General features: G+C 37.8%; 1 protein-coding gene across 1 annotated transcript; it reads left to right on the top strand.

The window, feature by feature from the left end:
• Positions 1 to 1,487: 1,487 nt before the first annotated feature.
• On the top strand, positions 1,488 to 15,050 carry LOC149019484 (pentatricopeptide repeat-containing protein GUN1, chloroplastic-like). Its single transcript, XM_089153483.1, is given in 5 exon segments — positions 1,488 to 3,767; positions 9,159 to 9,375; positions 14,202 to 14,386; positions 14,508 to 14,745; positions 14,747 to 15,050. Coding segments are annotated over 5 exon segments (2,586 nt in total). The 5' UTR covers positions 1,488 to 1,848; the 3' UTR covers positions 14,774 to 15,050.
• The last annotated feature ends 3,440 nt before the right edge of the window (positions 15,051 to 18,490 follow it).

Raw genomic sequence — 18,490 nt, 5'->3', positions numbered from 1 at the left:
ATCTAAAGATATTTCATGTTTGTCTTTTATACTCTATGGAAAAGAAAATCAGGTAAGAATAGACCGTCTTTATGATCATAATGTCTATAATTTCAATTTACTCAGATATTGGAGAAAGGTATGAGATATCAGCAATAGAAATTGAAGTAAACTTCTAAATTCTAATGAAATATGTTACTAGTTAAATAAAGGAAATTGAAAACTTAATATTTGTCTTTTTGGACATATTAAGGGAAACAAATGTAAAATAAATTTTTTTTTTTTGGAGAAAAAAAGGGAGACTTTGTATTAAAATTATAAGAAAAATATTACATCAAGTTGATAATCTGTGGAAACAACGACCATGCAATTCCTTGTCACAATTCACACAGGTTTGGAGGTTATTTGGCAAACCATTTGAATCCAGAAGGATATTTTGTTCTATGCTTAATGAGTCAGTGAGGCAGTCAATGCATCTGTTGGTCTCTCGAACTTCATGGATGAAGTAGGATCTTGTGAAGGTCTGTTTCAGCTCTAAGCTGTCTTCTAGATAGTCAATGACACCTAATTGAAGATGATAGACACCAAATGAAAATTATCCCAACAAAATATCATTTTCTTTGAGTTGAAAAATAACTTTAACCTTCTACCTAATAAAATGAGACTTCAACCAAAATTTCAAGTAGCCCAAATGAAAATTATATTTTTTTGGTATCTGGAGTTCATCTAGGCCAGCTTGATGCAATTCCTCCATCACAAAGGTTTGGAGGCTATTCGGCAAGCCATCCGAATCCATAAAGATCTTTTGTTTTATGGTTAATAAGCCAACGAGATAGTCAATGCATCTATTGGTCTCTCGAACTTCATGGACGAAGTATTATCTTGTGAAGGTCTGTTGCAGCTCCAAGCTGTCTTCTAGATAGTCAAGGACACCCCACTAAAGATGATACACGCCAAATGAAAATTATCCCAACAAGAAATCATTTTCTTTGAGCTGAAAAATAACTTTAACCTTCTACCCAATAAAAGGAGACTTCAACTAAAATCTCAAAGAGCTCAAATGAAAATTATCTTTGTTTTGTTTTTATTTTTTTGGTATCTGAAGTTCATTTGGGTCAGCTTCCGCGTACTTCGATTACATCATTAGAGGGAGCTTTGTTATTCACAATAGTTGAACCCATGACCTCTCCACTAAAAAGTATAGATCTCTACAAACCTTGCATTGACAATGTTTCAGAATTAGTTAACAGAGGAATCGTTTAAAAGTCCAGGTCACCTTCTGGTCAGGGGATTGGTGGGGCCCGCCTAATGGATACTAATAAAAGAGTTCATATAGGACCCAGTAGTAGGTGGCACATTGTTCTCCCTGTGATACGCATCATTTAAGGCTTATTCCGGTACAGTTACGATACAGTTTTCTTACGAAACAATGGAGCGTTTTTTGTCGGGACAAGTCATATACATATACGAATATACGATTACGAAATTTAGAACGCAGGGAAGGGATATTCTCTCGATCGCAATGACGACAACTCTTCGAGAATCACGAGATGATGAGGTAATGGAGATAGATCATCAAATCACTCAAATGTGGACCTTGATCACAGATAGCGTGATTGCAAAATTATATCTGTTCGTAGATGGTTGAGTTCTGCAATATCATCATCTAGATAACATCTCCAGAGAAATGGAAGATTCTGAGGGTTTCACAGCTTTGAGCTGGATCTTCAAAGCTTCCAGTTCTACCTTTTGCGTGCTTGATTCTGCAAGATAGTGGTAGCTGATTGATACCCAGAAATCCGGAGAAAACTGGGGGGGAAGATGCTCTGATTTTATCTCTATTTATTCGGTTTCTCTGTTACATATTTGATGGCTTCTTCCACTCCCCCACACTGCTCGATCACTTCGACCAAGCCTTACCAAAACCATCATCACAATCACCATCAAAGTAACCCTCGTTGGAACTCCAACAAGGTCTCTCTCGGCGGCTCTACTCCTTCCACCAGAAATGCAGCTAAACAAGGTAATTCGTCTACCCTTTCGTGTGATCCTAATTTCCCATCTCTCTCTCCTCTACCCCCTTCAACTTCCGAGCTCGGACCCGATTTCCGTGGCCGCCGTTCTACGCGTTTTGTTTCGAAGATGCACTTTGGGCGCCAGAAGACCTCCATGGGAAGCAGACATACCTCCGTAGCTGAGGAAGCTTTGCAACAAGCTATTCGATTTTCTGGGGACGAAAACGCCCTCGAATCTGTTCTCATGAACTTCGAGACCAAGCTTTCTGGTTCGGAGGATTACACCTTTTTGCTTCGAGAATTGGGGAATCGGGGTGAGTGTTCCATGGCCATTCGGTGCTTCGAGTTCGCCGTGCGCAGAGAACGGAAGCGGAACGAACAGGGTAAACTGGCTAGTGCAATGATCAGTATTCTTGGAAGGTTGGGGCGGGTTGATCTTGCCAAGAGTGTCTTCGAGACGGCTAATTTAGATGGCTATGGTAATACGGTTTATGCATTTTCTGCTTTGATTAGTGCCTATGGCCGCAGTGGATTTTGCGACGAAGCCATAAAGGTTTTTGAGTCCATGAAGGAATGTGGTCTGAAGCCTAACTTGGTTACCTATAACGCTGTGATTGATGCTTGTGGGAAGGGAGGAGTAGAATTTAGTCAGGCAGTGAAGATATTTGATGAGATGGTGACCAGAGGGGTGCAACCTGACCGCATCACCTTTAATTCTCTTCTTGCTGTTTGTAGTCGTGGTGGGTTGTGGCAGGAGGCTATGAACATGTTCAATGAAATGGCCTACAGGGGTATTGATAGGGATATTTTCACATACAATACACTATTGGATGCAGTTTGTAAAGGTGGGCAGATGGATTTGGCTTATGAGTTGATGTCAGAGATGTCTGAGAAGAATGTGTTTCCTACTGTAGTGACTTACAGCACTGTGATCGATGGCTATGCAAAAGCTGGAAGATTAGATGAAGCACTGAACCTTTTTAACAAGATGAAGCTCATTGGCATTGGTTTGGATCGAGTTTCGTACAATACACTACTTTCCATTTATGCAAAGCTTGGTAGGTTTGAGGAAGCTCTGGCTGTTTGCAGAGAGATGGAGACAGCTGGGATTAAAAAAGATGCAGTTACTTATAATGCACTTCTTGGGGGATATGGGAAGCTGGGAAAATATGATGAACTTAAAAAAGTGTTTAAAGAGATGAAGTTGGTAGGCATTTCTCCTAATGTCTTGACCTACTCTACATTGATAGATGCATATTCCAAAGGTGGTCTGTACAAGGAAGCAATGGAATCTTTTAGAGAGTTTAAGCTAGCAGGCTTGAAAGCAGATGTTGTTTTGTACAGTGCATTGATTGATGCTTTATGTAAGAATGGCTTGGTGCCGTCTGCCGTGTCCTTGCTTGATGAGATGACGAGAGAAGGGATCCGGCCAAATGTTGTTACTTATAATTCAATCATCGATGCATTTGGCCGGTCAGCAACTACAAAGTTTGATGAATATGCAACTGATGGAACTGCTGGGATACATTCCAGATCTTTAAATTATGTAGATACCAAGGATAATACTAAAAGAATCTCGGGACATATAGAGGAGAATAATCAGGTTATAAAGATTTTTGGGCAGCTAACAGCTGAAAAAGTTCTTCATTTGAAGGAAGATTCAGATAGGAACTCTCAGGAGATCTTATGCATCCTGGATCTTTTTCATAAGATGCATGAGCTGGAAATAAAACCAAATGTTGTCACCTTCTCTGCCATTCTAAATGCTTGCAGGTAGATACTTAAAAACTTTGCATTTCCAATGACATGATACTTTAATGCATTTGAAAGTTGAACTGTCACATTACTCTTGCTTTTGTGTTTGCATGCAGCATTAATATCATGGACTCATCTGAAGAGTTTTAGTATCCCCTAACCCATTGTCCTGCTCCAAAAAATAAAATTGAAATTATAGATGTCAAGATCCTATATGCTCAATATGTTTATCATATCTTTATCCCTTCAAAATTACACTTAAGAAATCTTGAGCTGCTTTGCTTTTGTGAATTGTAGAACTGGCAGCCTTTGCTTTTAAATTAAATAATCAAAGTAGAGGATCAACATATTATAATTTTATTCACCACTTAATCAGTTGTGAGAATAACCTAGGAAATGCCTGCTTAGATTCAACTGATGTGATAAATTCGCTAATTAGGTATCAACCAATCTAAATGGTGTCTTTCAATCTCTTTCCTAGCCAATGCATCTTCTCTCTGAAGGCGCTTTGAGGTGAAAGTAACTATAATTCTGTGATGGATCCTTTACTGGTTCAATTTTTGATGATCCTCCAAAGTCATTTTACATATTCCCTTGCTTGTTCAGTAACTGCAGTTTGCATCATAGCATACCTTCTCATCCTTTAAATTCTATGGTATATGTTGCAAATGTAGATGCCATTTATCTCCATCATAGAGGAGGTCATAGCATAAGAAAACTGCTTTTCAGTCTTTGTAGTGCTGTGCCTATGTAGATCTTCTTATACAACAACAAGAAGCCTTATCCCAACTAAATGAGGTTGCTACATGGATCCTTACCTTCCAATCAGCTCTATTTGATCCCATACTAGATATGATGTCTAAGCCATGCATATCCTTTCTCACCACTTCTTCTAAGGTTTTCTTGGATCTGCTCCTAGCTCTTCTAGTTCCATTGATCTGGGTTAAAAAACTTCTCCTTGTAGGGGCATTGAGTGGCCTTCATTCAACTTGGCCATGCCACCTCAATCAACTTTCTCGTAGCTTATTATTCATCTGAGCTACTCCCATCAGCTCTAATATGATCATTCCTTGCCTTATCCTTATTAGTTTTGCCACTTATCCATCGTAGCATCCTCATTTCTGCTACACTGAGTTTATCTCTTTGATGCTTCTAAATAGTCAACACTCTACACCATATATCATAGCTGGTCGTGGTTGTACCACCTCAAATGGATCTTTGAGTAGTTATTCATATTTATTTATTTGGTTACTATATAATTAATTATTATTTGGTTTGTTTAATTCTATGATCACACATAGCCATGTGACTAGAAGCTATTGTTGCATGGGAAGTTTTTATTTTTTATTTTTGGTAGTAGTTGCATGGGAAGTTATAGTTAATAGTTTTAGATAAATATGAGGGGTAATGGGAGAGTATGGAGGATGGATGTAACTGCTTGTAGGATAAATATCTTTGAATTGAAAGCAAATATATGAAAAACAATGTTATCAAATCTGCTTCTTGAGTAGGGAGGCAGTGGTTTTCTCAATAAAACCACAAATAATCTATTTTCTCTCTGTGTCTTGCTTGTTACCTATTTTCTCTTATTAATGTAGTACTGTATTTGAATGATCAAAACAGTAGCCAAATAGGACCTTTTCACAGGGAGACAATTGCAAATTTGATGGACTTAAGGTAGATAAAATTCAGATATAATGGAAGGCTGAAAACCGAAGTGGTAGAACAAGGATATTGGTTTAAGAACAAGGACGAACTAGGTCTTCAAAACAACAGTATGCTATAAAGAAGAATGGATGGAACAATATAAGAGAATTAAGAGAACAATAAGGACAACAAAGAAACATGTAACACCCGGGCTTCTCACCGCAAGGTGGATCGATTGGATCAAACACCAACCTTCCTTGATCAAACACAAGGAGTCTTAACACCCGGGCTTCTCACCGCAAGGTGGATCGATTGGATCGAACACCAATCTACCTTGATCAAACACAAGGGTTCTCCAAGAGGAGGAATGCTAGCAAGCAATTTGATTTCATTTCACAAGTTGTTTTTTTTCACCTCTTACATAAGTCTCTTTATATAGCATTCTAAAGAGACATAAACACTAATGGTAACATCCAACCACTAGCTAACACCACCTACCTATTAATAACTCAACTACACAACACCACTAGTCAAAATAATAATGGAAACATCCACCTACTACACCCCACTACTAGCTCCTTTTATTGACTTTTCAAAGCTAGACTTGGGCTTTGTTCAAAATATGTGGGCTGGTCTTCTCCCACTAAAGTAATCCAAGCCCATGAATCCATGGGCTCATTTTAACCCACTACAATAGTCCTAGCCCATGCAAGCCATGGGTTGTTTTGGATCATATCTTTAGGCTTTGATGGGCTTGACCATTGGGCTTTTCTCTTCCTTGTATATATGCTGCCAATTCTGCATCACTTGATTTCTCTTTTATTCTTACTTTAATTTTGGAGATATTTTTGCACATAATATTTTTGAACTTAGAATTTTGGTCGCCCTTTCGTTTGGCAATTTTCCTAGATCAAGGAGTAAGAATGAGATTCCAACTATGTCTAGGTGGGATGGATGACACTGATCTTGAACCACTTGCTTCTTTAGATTGTTCATACTGCCTCACATTCTCAAAATGTAAGGATCATCTGCTAGCTTCCATTATAGCCTTCAATTTGTTTCCATTCGGACTTTGACTCAATACTCATAGTCCTCCTCATCTCCATGGTGGGAGATCTCGCGAGATCTTGCCGAGATATCTCGTTTTTTCACCTTGGCGAGACGAGATGGAGGTCGAGATCTACGAGTTGGGATATCTCGCTCGAGATCTCGCCATATCTCGCCCTGGATCTCTCAAATTTTGCCTTTTTTTTGTAGATTTTGGCTGAATTTTCACTTACAACTATTCTTAGCACATCTACAACAAGGAAGATCAATCATTCTCTACTTGTCTTATGAATTTATGATTTAATGACTTATATAGAACTTCTAATGGTTGTATAATTATTTTATTCTTGAAAATTGAGATTGTGATACTCATATGGATTGAATTTTGATAACATTTAAGTTAGTTGATGCATTTTATATACTTGCTTTTCATTTATATGCTTTAAAGGTTCTATATTACATGTTGTATAACATTGCATTCCCTAATCCTACTACATTTCGGTTTCACACTATGGGTAGACTTAGAAATCATACATAGGGTTGATTCTGACAAATCCAAGGCCACCAACGTGTTCAAAAGGCCTTAAATAAGCTAAATACCAAGTTTCAACCCAATTGGGACCCTAAAACCCACCGAGATGGGCCACCAAGTTGACGCCAAAAAATTGTATATCTCGACCGAGATCTCACTGAGATGGTCGAGATCTCTCTTGAGAGCGAGATCTTCTACCATGCTCATCTCCTCATTGACATCTGACTCCTCATCATTGTCAACAAAAGGTCTCTGTGGCACTGCATCCTCGAATTCCCTTTGCTTTTATGCTCTCTCATCCTTTCTTTGTCTCTCTCCCTTTAAACTTGCTGTAATTACTTGTTGCACTTCATAAGGAACCTTGGCACACTTGGTAACATCTTTGTAGCCACCAGCTAAATGTTGCTTTAATTTGGTTAAACCACTAGAATTCAAGGTCTTGAGGCAATACTTTCATTGGGAATTTTTCTTGTCAGCAGGTCAATGGATCCCCATGTTGCCAAGCAATGTCTTGGGTCCCATTGCCAGTGCCACTCTCACTAGTTGCCATTTTAGCTACAACACTCAAATACATATATGTATGTTCCCATATAATCATTAGAATACTTTTATATAATTAAAAACATACAAAAACTTGTATGGCTATGGCATAAGATGCTGTATAAATAGTTTGCTTTTATTGTTGCTCTCAGATGGTTGCTAGGCTCGATGCCTCTTACTTTGGCGTTGGGCCACTTGTGCTCGTGTATCGAGTTTGCTTAATGGTTGTTCTTAGGTAGTTGCTTGGCTCAATGCCTCTTTGGTTGCTTGTTAGTTGAGGTTTCTTCCTCGCTTTGTTTGGGGTTTGTCGTTTGTGCTCTTGTATTTCCTTTTATTCTCTTTGGTAATGAATTATTTAATCATCCCAAAAAAAACATGCAAAAACAATTTGTATAACTACAAAACACACACTTTGTTCTAAGATAACATATATACAATGCTCAAATAGACATGTTTGTATTTTTAAAATTAACTACATAACATAAGCATCATTAAAAAAAAAAAAAAAAAAGATAAATTTTCAATAAAATTATATTTTTCAAAAGTATTTTATTTAATTATTAAGTCTGAAATTAAAAAAAAATATATATATATATATAGCAAGCATGAAAATCGAAATATGACTACATGGGGTTGTGGCCCTCTCAATGTTGTCCAACAGAAGTTAGAATCACACTCATATCATAAGTTTTTTTTTTCCCTATATCTTTTAATTTTAGTTTTTTAGGAATTATATTTTTTAAATATGAAATTCAAAAATTAAATTTTTTTCCATGAAAGTTTAAATCTGCACTATTAGATCAACATATATTTACATCACATGCATACACCTAATGTACAACATGGTATTTGAAAATTTCAAATTTTGGGCAAGAATCTTACCTTTGTTGAAGATGAAGCTGAAAAGAGCTTGAAATGTTGGTAATTTGAAGCTGTAGATGTGCTAAAGGTGCTTGGAAGTTGAAATCTAGCTGAATCCCCAAAAATATCCAGCCAAAACTCAACTTTCGTTGAGATGGGTGAGATATGCCTCTCTCGTACGAGATTGGGGCCTTTAAAACCCCCTAAGCCATTTGGTTGGACCAAAAAAAGAGAGATCTCACCATCTTGCTAGGTATAGGGGCAAGATCTTGAGGTGAGATATGGAATCTCTCCAGTCTCGCCTCCCATCTCATCTCGCTAAGTGAAAAAGCCGAGATATCTCGCGAGATCTCATACCATGGTCAAGCAATTTTCGATTTTTTGACAAAATTAGGTGTTCCCGTACAATTCGTCTGTTAGTATTTCTGAATTGTTTATCCATGGGGTGGCATTCATATCCCTGGCATTTTTTTTTTTGGGGGGGGGGGGGTATTAAAAGCTAATGTGAACATGTAATCAAGTAGGTTTTGTTTGAATGGTGCTATGGCTGGGAGCCTGGGATATATCTACTTTCAATTCTTTCTGCATCCTAGAGGTGGCAATCTTCTTTAGCATGCTTATTCTTCTAGTTGGTGAAATCGTATGCTCAAAAACTGCGGTTGGCTGCTCAACCTCTGGCTTTTTTATTGTTGTTTCATTGTACATAATCATGTAAACACTTATATCTTATCCTGCAACTATCATACTTAATGCATCTATAATGTGATTTCTTCTCTGTGCAGTCGTTGCAATTCTTTTGAAGATGCTTCAATTTTGTTAGAAGAACTTCGTTTGTTTGATAATCAAGTGTACGGTGTTGCACATGGGCTGCTAATGGGCAGTAGGGATAATGTGTGGGTTCAAGCTCAATCTCTTTTTGATGAAGTGAAGCACATGGACTCCTCTACAGCATCTGCCTTCTATAACGCTCTAACTGACATGCTGTGGCACTTTGGTCAGGTACCCATAATTTGTACACGAATGTTACATAATATAATGTTGTTTCATTCTTATACCACTAGACTTTGAATCAATTGGTTCTAAATTGGTTGGCTGGGTCGTGAAATTAATTTCCATATATATCCACAGGAAAGCATCAAACCTGACTCCTTTGTGGCCTCTGATTTGTTAATGCCTAACTGTTATGTGTAATTGAACCCAAAGTAGGTCATTCTCCTATGATGAGCAATTTTTTTTAGGATTTTTCCTATTTTTGGGGTGGGTAGCTCGTTGTGAAACATTCATGAAGTCTTATATTAGAAATCAGTTACATCACTAGCTTCCTGATTTCAGCTAAAAGTATGTTTCTTTAGAATTTAGATTTTTCATTTTGAATTTACCAAAGAAAGTGGGTGTTAAAGAGAGACCATGGTGTGAGCATGGTTGTCAAGGTGACTAAACAACCAAGGCTGCTTCTTTTTTTTTTTTTTTTTTTTTTTGGGGGGGGGGGGGGTCAATACGCAATAGGATGCTTGCCCTATGCATGTCGCATATGTATTATAACAACAATAATTTATGTAGGTACTGTAATATGCAACATAAGCCATGTTAATGTAATATGCTATGTTTATGCTACTAATGACCTAATATTGGGAAACATAGGATATGATACAAGCAAATTTAAAGAAGAAGAACAACAACAACATAATAAACATTGCTACAATAAACCCTTCAAATTTCAGAACTCTGATATAATATAAGGTGTGCTGCCACAAGGCCACAAGGCCACAAGGCCACAAGGCGATGCCTAGGTGGCCTAGGCCAAGTGCATCTGATGTAATTGCATATGCATGGATGGACTGATTTGACTTGGTCCGGAAACCCAGACTAAGGCAAACCATGAAGACGCTGCCTTGTAGATGACTGGGTATGTTCAGTTTTATTTGATAGTTTTGGGAGTGATCTATGTATTTTGCATTTCAATTTTATCTTCTGGTGATGGACTCCATGATAAACAACTTCATCATTCTAAGTCTGCCATACCCAATAATACAACTTAGTATAAGAAAACTGACATATTATAAACAAGATATGGGATATAGTAATGGTATGTGAGATGGGTTTGCTGGCACCTCATGTGTTTATCTCTCTCTCTCTCTCTCTCTCTCTCTCTCTTCTCTCTTTCCCTTAGTATTTTTCAATAAATATAAGCCAGTTGTAAACTTACAAACTGTAAATAGAAATTGATATTACATAAGGTGGGCTTAAAAGCCCACAAAACGATGCTTTGGTGTTCAAAACCTCTGAGGTTGAGTGCCTTTGGTTCTGTTAAATATGCAGGGCTAGAACAGTTTGAACCAGATCCAAACCTGCCTTTTGGTTCTGCTGCATATTTATGGATTTATTTTAATTATTTGGGGTTATCTATATAATTGCATGGCTATATTATGTTGTGGAAGAACGTAGGCTTTTATGGTCTATCTTGGCTAACCAGGCTGTTTAATAAGATTTTTGCCACTAAGTAAAATGCCAGGTTAATGGAGGTGACACATTTTGGTACCAATTTATGAAGCAAAGGAAATTCTCATACAATGGTTCAACATCTCGATCTTGAGGCCTGTCTCACCAACTCAAAACAGAAGATTTTGGCTCAAGATGTCACCGAGTTGATGGAATTGCTTCCCCAATTCAATGGGTATTAGGGATCTTTTGGGGCTGAAACTTGCAGTCCAGCCTATTTCAGCTCTTCTGAATATACTGGACCTCAGATTTATGAGGGGAAAACAGTGTGCATTTTAGTCCCACTTGGATCCTCAGAAGTGATATAATCCATATTGAAGGAACTAGAAGAGCTAGGGGTAGACCTAAGATAACCTTAGGAGAAGTGGTGAGAAAGGATATGTATAGCTTAGGCCTTGTATCTAGCATGGCCTCGAACAAAACTGATTGGAGGGCAAGAATCCATGTAGCTGACCCCATTTAGTTGGGACAAGGCTTATTGTTGTTGTTGTTGGATCCTCAAGTTGGAGACCACTGTGCTTAAGTGAAACCTTAGATGGCCTATTGTACATGTCATTTACTTATACATTAGGGCTAAAAGGTTCAAAGTTCAAACATGTCTAATACATTACCCATGTTCATAATTCAAATGATAAAGTTCAAATGACGATCCAATCATCAAAGATTGTAACTTGAAAGTTGAGACCCTATGTAGTAAGCACATTATCTCATCTTGCTAAATGCAAAATGTGAGGTATCTTGCAGAATCTAGTAAGTTCTCACACTATGAGTGACACCTATAATAAGTAAATGCATAAAGTTAATCGAGTCATACAATGAAGTTATCGGAGGGGGTAATTTAGACCCACCTACGAAAGGAGACTATTATTTTGAAAAACCATTCGGTTTTGCCCTTGAAGATATCCATGATGGAGTCAGTTTTCTTACTCAGGAGGCTGATGGAAAGATATAGAGCCAGCAAGAACAATCTCAAAATGGTAGAGCCAGCAAGAACAATCTCAAAATGGTAGTCCCTAGAGAATTAATCTAGAATCTTCTTGTGAAAAGGAATGCCATATAATATTTTAGATGCAAGTAAAGACATGTATGTTGATGTGATCTCTAGTGACAGAACAGCCGGTTGTGTGAATTTTTCCCTCATGGAAGTGGTTTTTTTTTTTCTTTTTCGGCGGGGGGGGGGGGGGGGAAGATTTCAGCAGAGCATTGAGTTCCCAATTTCAACTGGGTTACACATACCTTAGTTCCTTATTTGTTTGCACTTATCATGGTTGACTTAAGCAGAGGTATACAAGATGTGGTCCCTAGAGTATATGATCCGTGAAGATGATATTATTTTTTCGAAAGAGACACAAATAGAGATCATTGCCAAGGTGGAACTAAGAGAGTACCTTGGAACCAGAAGAACTTACGTAAACTTAGGCTGAATATGATGGTTAACTATACAAGCCTGGGACAGATACTGAGATGGTTTTTATTGATGAGAGGGTGTTCCTGCAAAGATGCCACTTAAGATATATGGGATCTATCGTAAATGAGGGTGACATAGAAGACGATGTGGCTCAGAGGATCACATTAGTATGGAAGAAATGGATTGAGTGTGTCACAGAGTTTTGTGTGATCAGTGTGTTCCTCTTAAACTTAAAGATTTTTTTTTTTATTTCTTTTTATAGGACTGGCATCAGACTACATATAATGTGCGGCGTGGAATGTTGGCTGTGAAGAACTGCCATGTAGATAAACATGGTGTTGCAAAGAGGAGGATTTTGAGATGTGTAGTAAAGGCAAAGAGGGAACAAGAGCCATCTCAGGATTATCATTACAAGTGAGATAAAGGTTGGGTTGTTTTGTGGGGTTTATGTTTCCTTTTGGCATATCCTTGCTTCCAACCGCTCCTATTTCTATTTAGTGTGATGCCTCTGTTCACAGCACTCTCTTTTCTCCGTTTCTTCTTCTCTCTTCTCTGTTTTTGCTTTCTATTTACAAGATGGATGTGTGGGAAAATTGGGAATGCCAAATTGAGGAATGACCATATTAGAGCCGGCTTGGAGTAGGTCCAATCCATGATATACTTAGAGAAAAGTTGCTTGAGGTGGCATATCCATGTTTGATGGAGACCTTGATATCCCTAATTTGAAGGAGTGATTTGATTCAGATTGAGGGAACCTAGCAATTCGAGGCATTCCTTGGATAAGGAGATACCAGTAAGGTCGTTTCCCTTTTTATATTAGCCATATCAGGCCAATGTGGCTGATTCTTGATACGCACACACAAACATGTGAATGCAATATGAGCTGCTAGTTTCTGAACCAAAAGAAATCAGATGTTTGAACACCACCTGGGCTGATCATAAACAGGCATAATACTTAATGCTATTTTCCTTTTAAGCTGTGCCAGATCTATGTGTTTGTCACTTTGTCAGCTCCTCCTATGCTATTTGCATAGAAAACCTGGAAGTCTATGGTATGCAACTTCTCTTTGATTGCCTCAAATCCAAATTTACTGCTGCTACTTTTTGCGGGTGGGGGGTGGGGGGTTGAGGTTGGGCAAATTGTTCTGGTATTGTTTAGCAACAAACAAACCATGCCACTCAAGGGCTCTCAGATCCAAGCTAGGGTGCTCATCAGGAAATTGTTTGTATCTTTTTCCAGGGTGTTATGTTTTCCTTCTTCTCTCTTGGAGTGGGGGGACCAACTCGTCATTGATTCTGACCAATCAGAATATGTTCTACATAGTGCTGTTAGTAGTAACTGCATCTTGAGAGCAATGCTGGACATTTTATTTTGGTTTATTCTTTTGTTTCTTGTAGTTTGTTATATTCATTTTCAATGTCATGTCCGTTTGTGTGGGTGTGTCACGGATCCATAGAATGCTGTGGGTGTCAGTGATTATTGGCCAGAGACCCTGATTTTAAGCTTCTTGACCATCTGTTAGTTGAGAAAAAGTAGTACACACAGAAAATAAGTCACATCAAGTATATTTTCCATGGGCAATCTTTTCAGGAAGACGTGCACAATACATGGTATAACAATAAGGGGCCGGCCAATCAACCACGAAGATCCCTTCTACTCCATGTTGATTTTTTCGTTGTACTACTCTCTTGGCCTCTTGATATCAATTTTCTCTCACCTTGTTCTATTGCATTTCTTTGAAATATGTTCTTGTTGTCCATTGATTGCATCAGAACCCCACAAAAGCAAGAACGAAATAAAATTCGGGGATCTAAACCAGCTGTCCTTCATTGATATTTTTATGAGCCTTGCATGACAAGTACAGTGTTAAAGCTGATTTAGTTGGAAGGACTCATTGTCTTGTTTGATTTCTTATAGAAACAAGGGGCCCAGTTGGTTGTGCTAGAAGGAAAACGCCGGCATGTATGGGATAATGCATGGTGTGACTCGTGCTTGGATTTGCATCTGATGTCTTCTGGTGCTGCTCAAGCTATGGTTCATGCCTGGTTGCTCAATATACGTTCCATTGTTTTTGAAGGTCATGAGTTGCCAAAGTTGTTAAGGTATGAAATTGATCCTCCTTGATAGTTACTAGTTCAGAACAATACAGAGATTGCAGTGTCCTGCACTGCTACTGTGTCATCCATGACTGGAGATTGAAAAAAAAAATTCATTTGTGTGCAGCATTTTGACAGGGTGGGGCAAACACAGCAAAGTAGCTGGTGATGGAACTCTTAGACGAGCTATTGAGGCACTCCTCAGTGGAATTGGTGCTCCCTTCCATGTTGCCAAGTGCAATATTGGGCGGTTTATATCAACAGGAGCTGTAGTAGCTGCCTGGTTAAAGGAAACTGGCACGCTAAAGGTCCTGATTCTTCATGATGACACAAAAAACCCCCAAAAATAAAGAGGTAGACCAGCTCTCTGACTTGCAAATAATTCCTCTTTGAAGCTCTTTGTGCTAGCTTTTGCAGGTGGCTGCTCGATTTGTTTTAGGCTAATCTGTAATTTATGTGCAATTGTGTATAAACCTAGACGTGACTTTTGTAGGTCTTAGTCCATACACAGTTGTTGTTTTTCCTTTTTTTCTGTAGAGAAAAAGTGTTGGAGGCCCCTGGGTGTAGCTTGTACCATGTAATCAAACAAATCATTCTCTGAAGGATTGGGATGATGCGGTTGTTAGGGATCTAGTGTAACTCGAATACTTCAAGTGAAGAAGTTTCTGCATTTTGCAGTATTGTTCTCATTCAATTGTTAAACTAGTGTAGCTAGAATCATGGCTGATGCGCCAGCTCCAAAGCCCTAAGAGGGGCATGGTTGATGAGTTCAGATCATCTCCCCAATGGGGGAGCACTCTGTGCTCTACGACGGCTTTACAACCACACAACACAGTGGGGCCCGCTCTGTGTTGTGGGGTTGTAAAGCCGTCGGATGTGCTCCCTCGACAGGGAGATGATCTGGATTCATGCTTGATGGCCAGTGCTTCCACAACCATTGCTGGTTGATCTCCACAACCTTCAGCAAAGTAGAAGACCACCAGCTTGAAGATTTGAAGAATTGCCCTGCATTTGCGTGCATTTGCGATCCATCCACATTAATCTTTGGCTGCTAGTTCGTCACTATTTCTAATTTATTTCTATCTGCAGGTAAAGGTCTATGTTTCCTTTAACATTTTTTTTTTCACTATACATTAGGGATAACTTGTATGTAGGGTCTACTGGGGTTTTTGCCTTTGATTCATTTTGTCAACTCTTAAAAAGTAGATCTCATTCCTGATATGTGGTGAAAAGATTTTCATTTGAAGCAGGAGCTGGCTGCAGCAGATGGCTGTGATCTCTCCACGTATACAAGATTAGATCTAATGGTTGTAAGAGCAGAGTCAGGGTTATTTATGTAAATATGAGTTGTTTTCTTTACATTCAAATGTTTATTATTTTGTGAATTTACAACATATGACCCTAACACAATTACACTGTTTGCAACCCACGAAGGAACCTCTTAGAACATTGGAACCCTAAATTTTCCTTACAAAATCTTTCTATTTCGTCTCCTAAATGGATTTTGATCAAATCGCTTGTCAATGTTAAAATAGAACTCATCGCTCGGGTGGAGAAAATGTGTGAATTTTTCTAGTTCTCGGATTTTTTGAATCTCTCAACTGGAGGAGAGTGCGACCATAGTCACCATACTCCATAACTACGTTTCAACATTTGAGACTGATTCGTCATTTGAGAGTGGTCGTTCATCGGATCTATCTGCTCAATCAATGGAACCAAACCCCCTCTAATGGAGGAACTAGCCATTAACAAAGTTAAAATATCTAAAAAAATGATTCTTGGATTTAAATTCTTGCAAAGATGGCCAACTTATAAAGGAATCAAGACTGTCAAGATTAAAAGGACCTCAAATTTTCTTAAAAGTAGAAGATTTGGAGCAAGAGAAAACCTAAAATACTTGTTCTTCAAGGGCAAAACAACATATTTGAGGTTTGAAATGGAAGAAATTTTAAATAAGGTTACGTTAGATGATGCGATCTCTTCTCTCTTCCCTCCTCTTCTACGAATCTCATCAATTTTCCTCTCTCGAATCAATTGGTAATCTACAATAAATCTTTGAAACGATTTGAGAATTAATATGAAATCTCTTAGATTTCTTGATTTTAGTTCACGATTCGCAGCCAGACTTTCCTTTTAATCTCCATGAGAGCTAAGATTCTAAAAGAACTTGCCATGAAATCTTTTCCAAAGTCTCGATTTTCTTCCTCATACAACATTGTGTTATTGAAATTAACATTTGGGGGAAGAAAGGATAGTGGAGTTGGAAGAAGAAGCAGATGGGTTGTTGTTCTTCTTTTGGTAGAGAATTGTTGATTATTATAATCGGGTAGATTTAGGGATTTGTTTTAATAATTTTTTTTGGAATGATTGATTATTATAATCGGGTAGATTTAGGGATTTGTTTTTGTAATTTTTTTTGGAATGAATAAATAATTATATTAAAGAAAAGAAGAAAAAAAAAAAGAAAAGAGAAGGAAACAAAAAAAGGAGGGAGGGGAGCACCACTCAAGAGGGAGAAATAAATCCTTTTTTGTAAATATAATCCTTTAAATGTAAGAAAACAAAAATTTATTTATATCTATACCTTAATTATTTGTTTAACACCGTTGGATGCTTTCTTATACATGTGGAACAATTTTGACCTTTAGTGGCAGCCTGCAGGCAGTAGGGCAGCTACAAATCAAAATTCTTGGTGAAAAAGTATAAATTCTTTTATCATATATTAGGTATAACATGTACGTTAGATCCACTAGGAGTTTTACATCTTGATTCATTTTGTCAATACACAAAAATGGATTTTTCTTATTAACGTGTGGTGAAAAAGTGTGAGGCAAGTCAAGTTTAAATCCTTAGCAGTGCCCATTAGCATTGGTCATCCAGCGGCTGTTACCGATGGGTGTCACATGGCATTCTAAAGATCACATCAGTTGGATGATTACTCTTTAGGTTCTCTTTAAAATTTGATCAAAAAAAAAAAAAAGTTTCTCTTTAAACTGTGTAAAATAAGCCTAGTTCTAAGTCCATACTAGGTTATTCAACCAAACCAAACCATTTGGTTAACTCACTATTTTTGGAAAAAAAATAAAAAATAAAAAAAGTAAATCAAAACCCAAATCGATTGCTCTCTACATCTTCTTCATTGACTGAGGATGAAATGAGTTTTCTCATGATTCAAATTGAGTTTTTCCAAGGATTTAAGAGAGAAGCCCAGACCTCTCTACCTGTTCAGATTGAAAGATTTGAATCTTCTGTATCACATCTAAATTTCATTTTCTGATTATTTGCATTCGTACAGATTACAAATATGGGCGACCGTTCGTCGTAATTGGTAGGTGCCTTCCTTTCCACGCTACTCCCCGTTTCTCTCTCTCTGACTAGCCAGAAGATAGAAGAACACAATAAAAACAATAAAAACACTACTGTGCTGAGTATGGACAAGCAAAGAAGAAGAGAAGAGAACCAAAATAAAATAAAAACCACTACTGCTGTTGTATACAATGTACCAATTGCAATCCAGTATTAAAAAAATATCAAAAACTGAACCATCAAACAATACCACCTTACGTCCAGCTGGTGTGCTGTCGGAGTTTACAAAGAATTAGAACCAGTTCAAACTTCAAAGCGAATGTAATCTTTTATCTCTACTTGCAATATACAATTAAATGTTTACATCATTCAATGGTCAAATACCTTGATCTGATCTGAGGATCTAAATTGAAAATTTTCTTTCTCACGACTGAACTTTGTAAACACCGATAATAACAAGTTTGCATTATTATCTTCGCCAATTTGACCTTTAAAAATCTCTTTTTTTATCTTTGATTATTAGTAATAAGTGTCACGAAACTCAGTGAAGTAGTATTCAATCTTATCTAGTTACTTCAGTTGACCCTCAGCCAACCAAAGATCATTAGCGAATAATCTTACTTTGCAGGAACCATGGCTAGCTATGTTCAGTTTGTCATCAAGTGGAGTGTATATTCTTTATACAACATAAAATACACGATACAAAAGAGAATATTTTCATCTAATTTGTATTATTTTGGCGGCATGGCCGAGTGGTAAGGCAGGGGACTGCAAATCCTTTTTCCCTAGGTGCTCTTTCCCCCA

Source organism: Hakea prostrata, chromosome 4 (genome assembly GCF_041222555.1).
Source record: "Hakea prostrata isolate BN-2017 chromosome 4, UWA_Hpros_2, whole genome shotgun sequence".
NCBI classification, from domain to species: Eukaryota; Viridiplantae; Streptophyta; class Magnoliopsida; order Proteales; family Proteaceae; genus Hakea; species Hakea prostrata.
This window is presented reverse-complemented; position numbering and strand designations above follow the sequence as displayed.